Source organism: Leucoraja erinacea, chromosome 3, assembly GCF_028641065.1.
Source record: "Leucoraja erinacea ecotype New England chromosome 3, Leri_hhj_1, whole genome shotgun sequence".
NCBI lineage: Eukaryota > Metazoa > Chordata > Chondrichthyes > Rajiformes > Rajidae > Leucoraja > Leucoraja erinaceus.
Genome location: NC_073379.1, coordinates 1231545 through 1244419, shown reverse-complemented (window position 1 = coordinate 1244419; position 12875 = coordinate 1231545). Strand labels below are relative to the sequence as shown.

The window sequence follows — 12875 nt, the reverse complement described above, 5'->3', positions numbered from 1 at the left end:
TTGACATGGATAGAGAACTGGTTGGCAGACAGGAAACAAATAGTAGGAATTAACAAGGTCCTTTTCAGAATGGCAGGCAGTGACTAGTGGGGTGCCAGAAGGCTCGGTGCTGGGACCCCAGTTATTTACAATATATATTAACAATTTAGACGAGGGAATTAAATTTAACATCCCCAAGTTTGCGGAAATGCTGGGTAGCAGTGTGAGCTGCGGGGAGGATACTATGAGGCTGCAGAGTGATATGGATAGGTGGGGTGAGTGTAAAGAAGCATGATAGATGCAGTATAATGTGGATAAATGTGAGGTTATCCACTTTGGTGGCAAGAACAGGAAGTCAGATTATTATCTGAAAGATGTCAGATTACGAGAAGGGGAGGTGGAACGAAACCTAGGGTGTGCTTGTACATCAGTCACTGAAAGTAAGCATGCAGATACAGCAGGTAGTGAAGAAAGCAAATGGCACTTTGGCCTTCATTGCGAGAGCATTTGTGTTTAGGAGCAAGGAGGTCATACTGCAGTTGTACAGGGCCCTGGTGAGACCGCAAATGGAGTATTGTGTGCAATTGTGGTCTCCTAATTTGAGGAAGGACATTTTTGCTACTGAGGGAGTGCAGCATAGGTTCACTAGGTTAAATCTTGGGATGGCGGGACTGGCATATGCTGAAAGAATGGGCTTACATTCACTGAAATTTAGAAGGATGAGAGGATATTTATAGGAACATATAACATTCTTAAAGGATTGGACAGGCTAGATGCAGGAAAAATGTTCCCGATGTTGGGGGAGTCCAGAGCCAGGGGTCATAGTTTATGAATAAGGGGGCAGGCCATTTAGGACTGAGACGAGGAATTTATTTTTCACGCAGTTGTGAATCTGGAACTCTCTGCCACAGAAGGCAGTGGAGGCCAATTCCCTGAATGTTTTCAAGAGAAACTTAGATTTATCTCTTAGGGCTAAAGGAATCAAGGGATATGGGGGGGAAAAGCAGGAACGGGGTACTGATTTTAGATGATCAGCCATGATCATATTGAATGGCGGAGCTGGGTCGAATGGCCTACTCCACCTATTTTTCTAGTTTTCTAATTTCAATTTTTGAGACCAATTTCCCTTCGGGGATGAATAACATTCTATCGTATCGTATCATTTTATTAATGGTTTTACATAAAATAGGACAGTGGTTTAACATAGAGCCTGAGGATTATGTGCAGGCAGAAAAGAGTTGGTCTTGGCATCATGCTCGGCACAAACATTGTGGGCTGAAGGGCCTGTTCTTGTGCTGTGCTGTTCATTGTTCTATTTTCTCTAACAATTTTACTGTTGTACATGTTATTGAAGTTAACTGATTTGCTTTATTTTTTTTCTTCTGTATCATTGTTACATTTTATTATATTGATCAAATTACTTGGTCCAAGTGAGATTGTAGATCATCCGTTCTATCTGGCAATATTAAATTTACACAATACTATTGAATTACAAATACTAAAAATATGAATGCTGGAAATACTTAACAAGTCTGTGTGTTGAAGCCTTGCCCCGAGTATGCCGAGGAACAGTATATTTAATGGTGTCGCGTAGTATAGTTCCTTGTTTATTTTCCCTTTGGGCATTGGGAATAGCTGAATTGCTGCATCTTAATCTAGTGAGTGTGACTCATTGGAAGATGATTATAAGGAATATTTTGCAGAAGATCTCTTGTTTTACAGTATTTCATTCCCCAATCCTTCATAATAATGAAAAAATCTAATTATTAAATTGTTCAGTCAAACGTTTCAAAGTGGAACTGCTAACCAACAGCCCTTTTGGTTTAAGTGTATTATGGTCATGTGACAATCTTTGTTTTGCATGCTATCCAATCAAATCCAATAATATATATAAAGACAATCACAGTGGTGTCATCTGCAAACTTTTCGATGGTGTTCGAGCCAGATTTGGCCACACAGTCGTGAATGCATTGGGAGTATGTAGGGGACTGAACGCATCCTAGAGGGGCACCCATGTTGAATTATTTTGGAAAAGGTATTGTCAACTATTCTTTAGTGGTCTGGGGTCAGAAAGTCGAGCATCCAGTGGCAGAGGGGGTTGCTGACTCCTAGATCCAGGAGTTTGGAGATGTGGTTGGATGAGATTAAGGTGTTGAGGGCAAACCTTTTGTGCCCAGAACATTATGGATTTCCATATGTGTTTATTGAAATGGGGAAATATGTAATGTCTCAATGATCTATTGTTACAGTGGTGATTGGCTCTGCTGTAATAAGTTATAAATATTTAAATAAGGATTCAAATGGTACCAGATAATTAAAGACTCCTAATTGTCTTTGGTGTAAACTAGCGTCTGCAGTTCCTTCCTACAGTTCATTGCTCCACTGCAAAATCTCCTCAAGGTATGCCTACATTGAAGTTCTCCTCATTCCAATGAGAGTTCTGCAATATCCTCTCTTGCTGCCCACCTTCGGCTTCCTCCTGCTCTCCAGCTCTATGACCACGTTTTAACCCAGACTTTAACACTTTGTCCTTCATTACCTCTGTCTCCTCTGACTCTCAGTCTGAGGAAGGGTCTCGACCCGAAAGGTCACCCGTTCCCTCTATCCAGAGATGCTGCCTGTCCTATTGAGTAACTCTAGCATTTTGTGCCTCTCCCATGAGGTTGGCGGCGCGACTCGCGTCGCAGCGGCCTCTGCACTCCGTCTGTCTTTTTATTTATTTTTGTCTCGTTTGAATGTAGTTTTTATTATTTTTTTTGTGTATGTGTGTGTGTGGGGCGGGGGGGTGGGGGAAACGTTTAAAATCTATCCCCTGCACGGAGAACCCGACCTTTTCTCTGTCTGGTCTCCGTTGTCGTTGGGGCCGAGCGCCGTGGAGCGGCCTCCAGCAGGAATGACCTGGGGCTCCAGTCGCGGAGCCTGCGGACCTACTCACCATTGCGGAGCTGGCCGAGTTCGGAGCGGGTGGAGTTGTGGTTGCGCGCGGCTGCGACCTGACCCTGGGGATTCGGAGGCTCCAACCGCAGGTCTGGTGGACAGTGACACCGGGAGCCCGCGGGTCCCTGCTGGGAGACCGCTTTTCGGGGCTTCCGCAACGGCGACTTCTCCCGCCCGAGTTGCGGGGTTGAAGAGTACCTGGAGCGTGGCCTTACATTATCGCCCGGCGCGGCTTGGAATGGCTGTGGAACTTTGCTAGCGCCCGCCAGGGGCTCCAACAACAAGACCCGGAGCGTGGCCTTGCATCACCCGGCGCCGGGGGCTTTGACTCTGACATCGGGAGGGGAATGGGGAGTGCAGGGGAGAGATAAGTCTTTGCCTTCCATCACAGTGAGGAGGAGATGCGCTGTGATGGATGTTTGTGTAAATTGTGTTGTGTCTTGGTTCTTTCTTGTGTGTATGACTGCAGAAACAACATTTCGTTTGAACCTCAATGGGGTTCAAATGACAAATAAATTGTATTGTATTTTATTGTATTGTTGGCAATGTCATTCAAATCAGTGGGGTTATTCATGGTGTTCAACCACTAGCTGCTGCCAGAACATTTAATCTTCTACTTCGCTGTTGGACTCCCAGAAATACTCTGAACACCAACATATTGATTGTTTTAAAGCAACCAAGTCTGGTGTATGAGTAATAACCTCATTGATTTGAATGGGATTGGTAACCATGTGTTCATCCATTTTATATTGTATTTAAATGTCACTCATTTTGGAGATGCCAGCTACTATTATAACTTTATGGTATTTATAACAAACAGTTTATCCATTTACAATGCCTGTCAGTGCACTGTATGGTGTCGTGGAGTTTGTCATAGAGTTATCAAGCACAGAACCAGGCCCTTAGGTCCAACTTGTCTAAGATGCCTGTTGCAGTATCCTCATTTGCCTGTATTGGCCCATATCCTTTTGAACATTTCCTATCCACACCCCCATGTAATCCAGGTAACTTCACAAGGAAGTTACCTGGATTGTAAGGCATAAGTTATCAGGAGAGTTGTGTAGGAAGGAACTGCCATATTCATCCTCTCCCCCTCCCCCTCCCCCTCCCCCCCCCCCCCCCCCCCCCCCCCCCAACTAGCTTCACGTTTTCACCCATCAAACAGCTAACAATGGCCTATTTCCTTTATTGTAACCTTTTCCTTATCTTTCATTCATTGTTCTTTATCTCTCTACATCATCGTCTTATATTTGTACACATTGTGTATGCAAGCAAAGAATCGCTGTGCCTGATCACATATGACACTAAAGAATTCCTATTCCTATATCTCTCGTTTCCCTTATTCCCTAACCAGTCTGAAGAGGGGTCTCGACACAAAACGTTACCCATTCCTTCTCTCCAGAGATGCAGTCTGTCCCGCTGAGTTGCTCCAGCTTTTTGTCTATCTTCAGGTATCAGGAGAGATCTGATAGTTTCTTTCAAATCTCCCTTGTAGAGGTTGAGAGGTGATATGATAGAGGTATATAAAATTATGAGAGACATAGATATAAAAGGCCAGTTTCTACTTCCAAAGTTAGCCCCCCTGCTGTCTCCTCCCAGCTGCCTAAAACTAGAGGGCATTGGTTTGAAGGTGAGAGAGATTTAAAAGAGATCAGAGGTAAATGCTTTGTTAGAAAGACTAGTTGGATCAGAGGTAAATGCTTTGTTAGAAAGACTAGTTGGTATCTGGAATTAACTACAGTACGAGGTAGTAGAGGCAGGAACTGTAACAGCATTTAAGAGTGCCTACATTGTTATAATGGGCATATTTCAATGTAATTAGGCTATCTTTTTCATTATAAGATGAAGTATAAAAGATGTACTGAAACAGTGTAGTTTCACACTGAAATGTACTTTTATTTATATTTAAATAACTAGCATTTAACCTCGTAATGGGTTAATATTGAAGATATTTAATGTTCGGTCTAACGTAAGAATAACAAGGATTATATAATTGAAGTATTTATGCAAAATGAAAAAGTCTTTGCAAACGATTCCATCCAGAAAGATAGAATTGCGTGGATTGCTCTGTAGAGTATTGTGCTAGACTTCAGAAAACTAATTATGTTTTGAGTATATGGCTATGATATCTTACAACGGTCAAGTGAACTTAATTTTTTTCTATTTTCATATCTAACATTTCTAACAGTTACGTGATCCCAACTCAAATGTCATTGAGCTCAATACTCAATGCTCCTTATTACGAGGCAGGGGAAATAATTACCCATCTGTTCAGTGACGGCTATAAGTAGATCAACTAAATTGCTAATGTCAGACGACCATCTATGAAGGAATAGGGGAGGGGATGATATTTTAGTGTCAATTGCTTCTTGCAAACCAAAGCAAAGTGGGTGTTGGGTGAATCCTTCGATGATTGAGCAGCCTATGATCTCTGATTCCCTTGGAACTGTAACCCAGAGTGAAATACCCTTTTGTGCAAGGAAGAAGAAGAAATAGAAAAAGGACTAACATGACAATCAATCATAAATATGGGCCGCCATTTTGCACTCTTTCTTTGAGAAAGAAGTCCAGAAAATTGAATTTTTAGGTTTTTCACCAGTTAAGATTTACTCTACATTTCTTTCATAGTTGTGTGGAGAAAATTGTGCTAAAGGTTTCAATGTGATATATTCAATTTAGTCTTTTATTTGCTTGAGAACATACATGACTACCAAGAATAACACTTGGTTATTATCATATAGTGCAAAAAGTAAAGTGAAAATTATATAGTCTAAACATACTAGTTGGGTACTCAAATCTAATTATAAATGTTGCATGCTGTGGCATAAGATGCAGCTCTTATTGATATCAGTCTGATTTTTTTTTTGACATTGTTCATATATATTTAAATTTTTGCATGAAGTTTATAGTTTGGTTGAGAGATAGGAAGACAATGAGAAACCAAAAGAGTATTGTTCTCCTTTTGGCGCAAGTTCGGAATTCTAGACCTGTATGAAGGGCTTGAACTTCAGCCACTGTGAACAATTATTGGAGCATTTTGCTTAATAATTTTGAGAAGAGTTGAGTGGTTTCAGGCCAACTGTTGATAAACTATTTGGTCTTTTGCAGCTCAAGCATTTAAGACAATGATGAGTCCAACTGGTCCAAGCCCTAACCCTAATATTCCATCAGAATATTGTTCCACTGTTCCACCTCTTCAACAAGCTCAGGCATCTGGCACCCTCAACTCCCCTCCCCCCACTGTCATGGTACCTGTTTCGGTACTAAAACACCCAAGAAACGAAAGCACAGGTATTTGTTAATTTGTTTTGGTTTTATTAGATTTTACTTTGTCTAGAAAACAGATATATGAAAATTTGTGTTCTATTAAAAGAAATTCAGGTTTTACTTTCACTGCCATTGGCATAACCATCATTGAGTTCGCTATAAAAAATATTTAGTTTGCTTTGGTGGCAGGGTAATATTTTATTCTCACAGCAATTTGGTACTGAAGCATAGAATTTTTTTTTTTTTTACTGTCAGCTAAATTATTTCCACAGTCCACTTAACACATTCAGAGTATGTGAATCCATGATTTCGTAACAATCTCGTACATTGTTCTCATGCCCGCGAGGTTGCATATTGAGCCAGTTGAATGGAATATCATTGGAATTCTTGAAGGCAGGAAAAAATGAATGAAAATTGATTCTATTAATCTGATGTTTCAATTCAGGTGTGAAAGGATAGTTTGCTATGCAATTGCAGCCATCAGTTCTAATGTTTAATGATGGGAAAATCATTGGATATCAGAATCTTCAAGGAAAGATAGTGTGGTGTATCTGGTCAGTGTCTTAAAGCATGGTACTACAAAGCAGAATGTGAATTGTACAAATATTCCTACACTATACCATCAATCAAAACATTTAAATTCTGGACATAACTAATTTATCCATAGAATGCCAAAATGGTTTTTGATGTTCCATAAAAAATAATTTAAATCAGGCATGTTTCCTCTCCCAATTTCTCCCTTCCTAATGAACCTGCCCAGAATATTCTTTACTCTTCAAAGAGCAAATCCTCTCTATCCTGTTGACCAAGAACTGACGTGTAAGTTAGGAGAAGAAAATGTAAGAACTGTTAACATTTTTTATTCCAATTAGATTTTTGGCGGCACGGTGGCACAGCGGTAGAGTTGCTGCCTTGCAGCGCTTACAACGCCAGAGAGACCGGGTTCCATCCCGACTATAGGAGCGGTCTGTCGGGAGTTTGTAGATTCTCCCTGTGACCGCGTGGGTTTTCTCCAAGATCTTTGGTTTCCTCCCACACTCCAAAAATGTACAGGTTTGTAGGTTAATTGGCTTGGTATAAATGTTTAAAAAAAATTCCCCTAGTGAGTGTAGGATAGTGTTAATGTGCGGGAATTGCTGGTCAGTGCGGACTCGGTGGGTCGAAGGGCCTGTTTCCGCGCTGTATCTCTAAACTAAGCTAAACCAAACTAGATTTCTTGTGTTGCTGCTTAATACAGCAATGGTTAGTTCACAAAATTGGTGTGCTGGAAAATTTGTGCATCAGAACTCCATCTTTGAAAGATGAAGTTATTGTTTGGAATTACCTTCAGTCAAATTTGAACATTAAAATATAAAAGCAGAATAAATACAGCACACTCAGACTAAATGGTTGTTTTTTAGAGCATTACTAGTTTCCTGCATTCTCTGAGGATAATTTACACACAAGCCTTTGGGAGTTCTGGTAAGGCTTGTGAAACACCTCCAATTTCACCTGAGCAAGATGTCTTGAAGAGATACATTCTTCTATAATATTAGAAATGAAAAGAATGTTTGTTTTAACCTACCGACGTGATTTCCCCCCCTCCCCCCCACTTTTCTCTCATCAGCCATCCAGTGCACTGAGTTAATGACAACTGCTCTAGTGCTTTAGGCTGACATGTATTAGGGAGTAGGTTAAGTAAGACCCGATGCCAAAAAATCCTATTTACCTCAGCTGGCTTTGAGACTTGCTGCAAGATAGTGTTGGATATTGTCAAATATTTAACTTACTGTCATGGTCATGCATCGCAGAAAAATGCCCTTTTGCTCACTGAGTCCATGCCAAACATCAAGCATCCATCTAATCTTACTAATCTTGCACTTCTTCCATCTTATTTTCCCTGTGTTCCCATTTACTCCCCACAGATTCTACCACGCATCTACAAAATTACAGTGTACAAATAAAATACCAGCCTACATATCTTTTGGACAAACTAGAAAACAATAAGGAAATCCACATAGTTATAAGGAGAACATGCAAACTTCACACAGACTGCTCCAGAAGTCAGGATTGACATTGTGTTGAGGCAGCAGCTCTGCCACAATACTTTATTTTATTGCCAACGTGTTCGTTTTTAATTTACTTTTACTGGTATTATTTGCTCCTGAAAGTATTTTCTATGTTGGTTTATTAATTTTGCATTAATTTAAAGGCAACAGTACTCCAGCACAGTGTCTAGATGAGGCAGAATGTTGCCAGGTTGTTTAGATATAGAACTGTAATCCAGTTCTGAGCCTACTGCAAGAACTTCGAGATTTATTGGATAGTCGTCATCTGTTATGAACTTCTGCTGATTTTCTTTTCCACCAATGTGCATCCCAAACCTAAAGACGTGAATTTTCCTGGTTCGGAGATCGCTGGTCGACGCGGACTCGGTGGGCCGAAGGGCCTGTTTCCGTGCTGTATCTCTAAACGAAACTGTTTTGAGATATGATCCTCCATTGTGTTGTTATGCAAAAATTCGATTATAAACTATACAAATAGATGTAGGAGCAATGGTTCAAATCTTTTTTTTTTTTTTTTAAACCCAAGAGGGAAAAAGAGGGAAATAGTTACAGAGAGTACCTAAGTACAAAAGAACTTGACAGATTGTTTAAGAAATCACAATTTTTTCATTGCTGTTTTTCTGAGAAAGTGTGGATAATCAGCGCACACAAATTGCTGCTTTAACAGTATTTCACTTCTAGCATCTGAAGCGCGCTGAAAAACAAATAGCATCTTAGGCATCAGAAATACAAGGTAATTTAATAGATTTTTTTAAAGGTCTATCTTTAGTCTTGATGCTTGAATCAGTCTGAAGAAGGATCTTAACCTAAGACGACACCTATCCATGCTCTCCAGAGATGTTGCCTAACCTGCTGAGTTACTTCAGCACTTTTTTTTTGTAAACCAGCATCTGCAGTTCCTTGTGCCTATATCTTAATGCTGTGGATGTTGGCCTGTGAATTTTGTAGATATAGTATTAGTAGTACTTCTTGTCTTGAGATACCTACTATGAGTAACCCATTTCTGACAAGCATACAGGATGGCAGGAATCCTACTGTACAGTGGATAAAGAACTTTTGCACTATGTATGTGGTCTTCATCTTGAAACATACATTGTTATTCAAATTGCCAAAAGTTGTTTCCGGACACTAAAGACGGTAGTGGATTTTGTCATCAATGTTTGCCTCTTTCTCCCAAGATATAGAATTTAACCTATGTATCCCACGGCCTTGCTATGAATCTTCGCAATAGCAAGTAGAGAGAGAATAGGCCCCTTGGAAAACTGGAGGGTGGCTCTATTTAAGAAGTGCTGAAAGCGAAAGCATGGGAACTCTGGACCACTGAACCTGACAAGAGATGCAACACTTGTCCCTTTACCTCCCCCCTCGACTCCGTTCAAGGACCCAAGCAATCATTCCAGGTGCGACAGAGGTTTACCTGCATCTCTTCCAACCTCATCTATTGCGTCCGCTGCTCTAGATGTTAGCAGATCTATATCGGTGAGACCAAGCGGAGGTTGGGCGATCGTTTCGCCGAACACCTCCGCTCGGTCCGCAATAACCAAGCTGACCTCCCGGTGGCTCAGCACTTCAACTCCCCCTCCCACTCCGTCTCCGACCTCTCTGTCCTGGGTCTCCTCCATGGCCACAGCGAGCAGCACCGGAAATTGGAGGAACAGCACCTCATATTCCGTTTGGGGAGTCTGCATCCTGGGGGCATGAACATCGAATTCTCCCAATTTTGTTAGTCCTTGCTGTCTCCTCCCCTTCCTCAGTCCCCCTGCTGTCTCCTCCCATCCCCCAGCCTTCGGGCTCCTCCTCCTTTTTCCTTTCTTGTCCCCGCCCACCCCCGCCCCCGATCAGTCTGAAGAAGGGTTTCGGCCAGAAACGTTGCCTATTTCCTTCGCTCCATAGATGCTGCTGCACCCGCTGAGTTTCTCCAGCTTTTTTGTGTACCTTCGATTCTCCAGCATCTGCAGTTCCTTCTTAAACACTGAACCTGACATCTGTGGTAGATGTGGTTTCGTACATAGGAAATCCTACAAATCTTAGCTTTTTTGAAGATGTAACCAAATAGTTTCAGAGCAAAGCTGTAGATGTTGTTTATATGGACTTCAGGGCATTTGATAAGGTTGTCGTGGTTGTTTTTCTAACTGGAGGCATGTGATTAGTGGTGGACCTCTGGGATTGGTGCTGGGCCCACTGCTGTTTGTGGTTTATATCAACGATTTGGATGACAATGTAGTAAACATGATTAGTAATTTTGCAGAGGAGAACTAAAGTTGGTGGTATCGTACATAGTGAAGAAGTTATTAAAAATGACAGCACGATCTTGATCAGTTTGGGCAAGTTGGCAGAGGAATGATGAAGTTGAACACATAAGTGCAAGGTGTTGCATTTTGGGAAGTCAAACCAGGGCAGATCCTTCAGTGAATGGCAGGACCCTGGAGAGTGTTGTACAGCTGAGGGATCTAGGAGTGTGGGAACCTAGACCCTTGAAAGTGGTGGATAGGGTGGTCAGGAAGGCTTTCAGTACATTGTCCTTCGTCAGTCAGAGTCTTGAGTATAGAAGTTGGGATGTTATGTTAAAGTTTGTACAAGACATTTGGAATATTTTGCTGCATTTGGAATATTTTGACCGTTTTGGTCACCTTGCTGTAGGAAGGGTGTTGTTAAGGTGGAAAGACTGCAGAGATGATTTGAGGATGTTACCAGAACCTGGGGAGAGGCTGGGCAGACTAGGGCTTTATTACTTGGAGCACAGGAGGTAGAGGGGTGATCTTATAGAGGTATATGAGATAATGAGGGGAATAGATAGGATGAACGTACAGAATCTTTTCCTTAGGGTGGAGAAATTAAGAACCATAAGTCCCAGGTTTAAGGTGAGAGGGGAAAGATTCAATGGGAACATGATAGGCAACTTTTTCACTCAGGATGGTGGGTAAAACAATGAGCTGCCAGAGGAGATGGTTGAGGCAGCTATTGTATTAGCATTTAATTAAAAAACACTTGGACAGGTACATGGATAGGATTCAGTGCGATATGGACTAAATGCAGGCAAATGCAACTAGCGTTGATGGGGCATCTTGGTTGGCATGGACGAGTTAGGCTGAAAGGCACTTTCTGTGCTGTATGACTAAAAGAGAAAGGAAAATAAATCTTCTGGAAAATGCATTAGGTAACATGCTATCCTCATCCAGGAAATCATTTGAGAATCTGTCGTGCACTAATTGACGTTTTCTCTGGTTTGGCTCATAATTATTTGATTAATCAAGTTTTTTTGCATTTTGAAGGACACAAGGTTATGTATTAGTATGTAATTAAGCTGTTGCCATTGAAAGATACATTCACGCATACAGTGAGGCCATTATAATTTTATGCTTGAGTATTTTTATTGCATGTGTAGGAAGGAACTGCAGATGCTGGTTTAAACCAAAGATAGACACAAAATGCTGGAGTAACTCAGCGGGTCAGACAGCATCTCTGGAGAAAAGGAATAAGTGATGTTTCGGTCATAAGACCTTAAGTGATAGGAGCAGAATTAGGCCATTCAGCCCTTCAAGTCTATTCCGCCATTCAATCATGGCTGATCTATGTCTCCCTCCTAACCCAATTCTCCTGCCTTCTCTCCATAACCTCTGACACCCGTCAGTCTGAGGAAGGGTCTCGTCCTGAAACATCACTTATTCCTTTTCTCCCGAGATGCTATCTGACCCGCTGAGTTACTCCAGCTTTTTGTGCCTATCTTCTATTTTTATTGCATTGTATTTATGGATTATATGGATTAATATTTTAAAGTGGTATGGTTATATCAGATGGAAATGTATTTAGACATAGACAGTTTGAATTTTAAAATAATATGGAATAGTAGTATTTGCAGATAAGAAATAGGCCATTAGGCCCAACTAGTTCATGCTCCTATGTGTAGACCTGTCAATGCTTTCCCCATCATTTTCTACCTATTAGTAAAGTAACTAATTTTTCCTCCATTTGCACGTTTTCTTTTAGTTAGTCCCACTGATGGTCTGATAGTCCCTTCTTTCTGCACTTGGTAAAGTAATTCATATTGACTTTTTTTTTGTGCGATTATTTTATATTGATGTTCACTGGTTTTTCTTGGGGGAAACATCCTCCATTCTTTGAGCCCTTTCAAAATGTAATGCCCGCTTTTAGGTCATCTTCAAGATAAGCAATAAGAACAGTTAATCCCTTCCTTGTAGTGTCGTGTAACTTTGCAATTTGGGCATGATACAAATAATTTTCACCCCCTTCAATGGTTTTTCATTAATGTTAACCTGTAATCCTAATGTGGCTTATTAAACCAAGTCTCAAGCAATAAAACCATGGTTCCAAAAATAGTCTGAGGAAGGGCACGGACCCAAAATGTTGCCCGTCCTGAAAATGTTGTCTCTTCAGAGATGCTGCCTGATCTGCTGAGTTATTTCAGCACTTTGAGTCTTTTTTCTTTTGTAAACCAAGATCTGCAGTTCTCAGTTTTTACAATAAAACTATCGCCCCTACTATCGCCCCTTAACTGGTAGTGTACTGAACGAAAATTACATCTAATCAAATGTTTAAGGTGTGCACACAAGTTATCTTTGAATGTATTACTTGGCCTATTAACTGTTTTTGGTTTGAGGTCACACTGTGTTGTAGACTAGTCATTTC

At 41.0% G+C, this 12875-nt stretch overlaps 1 protein-coding gene across 3 annotated transcripts in view; it reads left to right on the top strand.

Annotated features, from left to right (window-relative positions):
- Positions 1-12875, top strand: part of LOC129694468 (zinc finger FYVE domain-containing protein 16-like) — a 62210-nt gene that overhangs the window by 21557 nt on the left and 27778 nt on the right. For 2 of the 3 annotated variants that reach the window (XM_055631193.1, XM_055631188.1), the window contains exon 6: positions 6025-6207. The exons of the other annotated variant lie outside the window; for it this stretch is intronic. In XM_055631193.1, coding sequence (XP_055487168.1) covers positions 6025-6207 — 183 coding nt within the window. The remainder of the gene's footprint in view (positions 1-6024; positions 6208-12875) is intronic. 3 annotated transcript variants of the gene reach the window in all.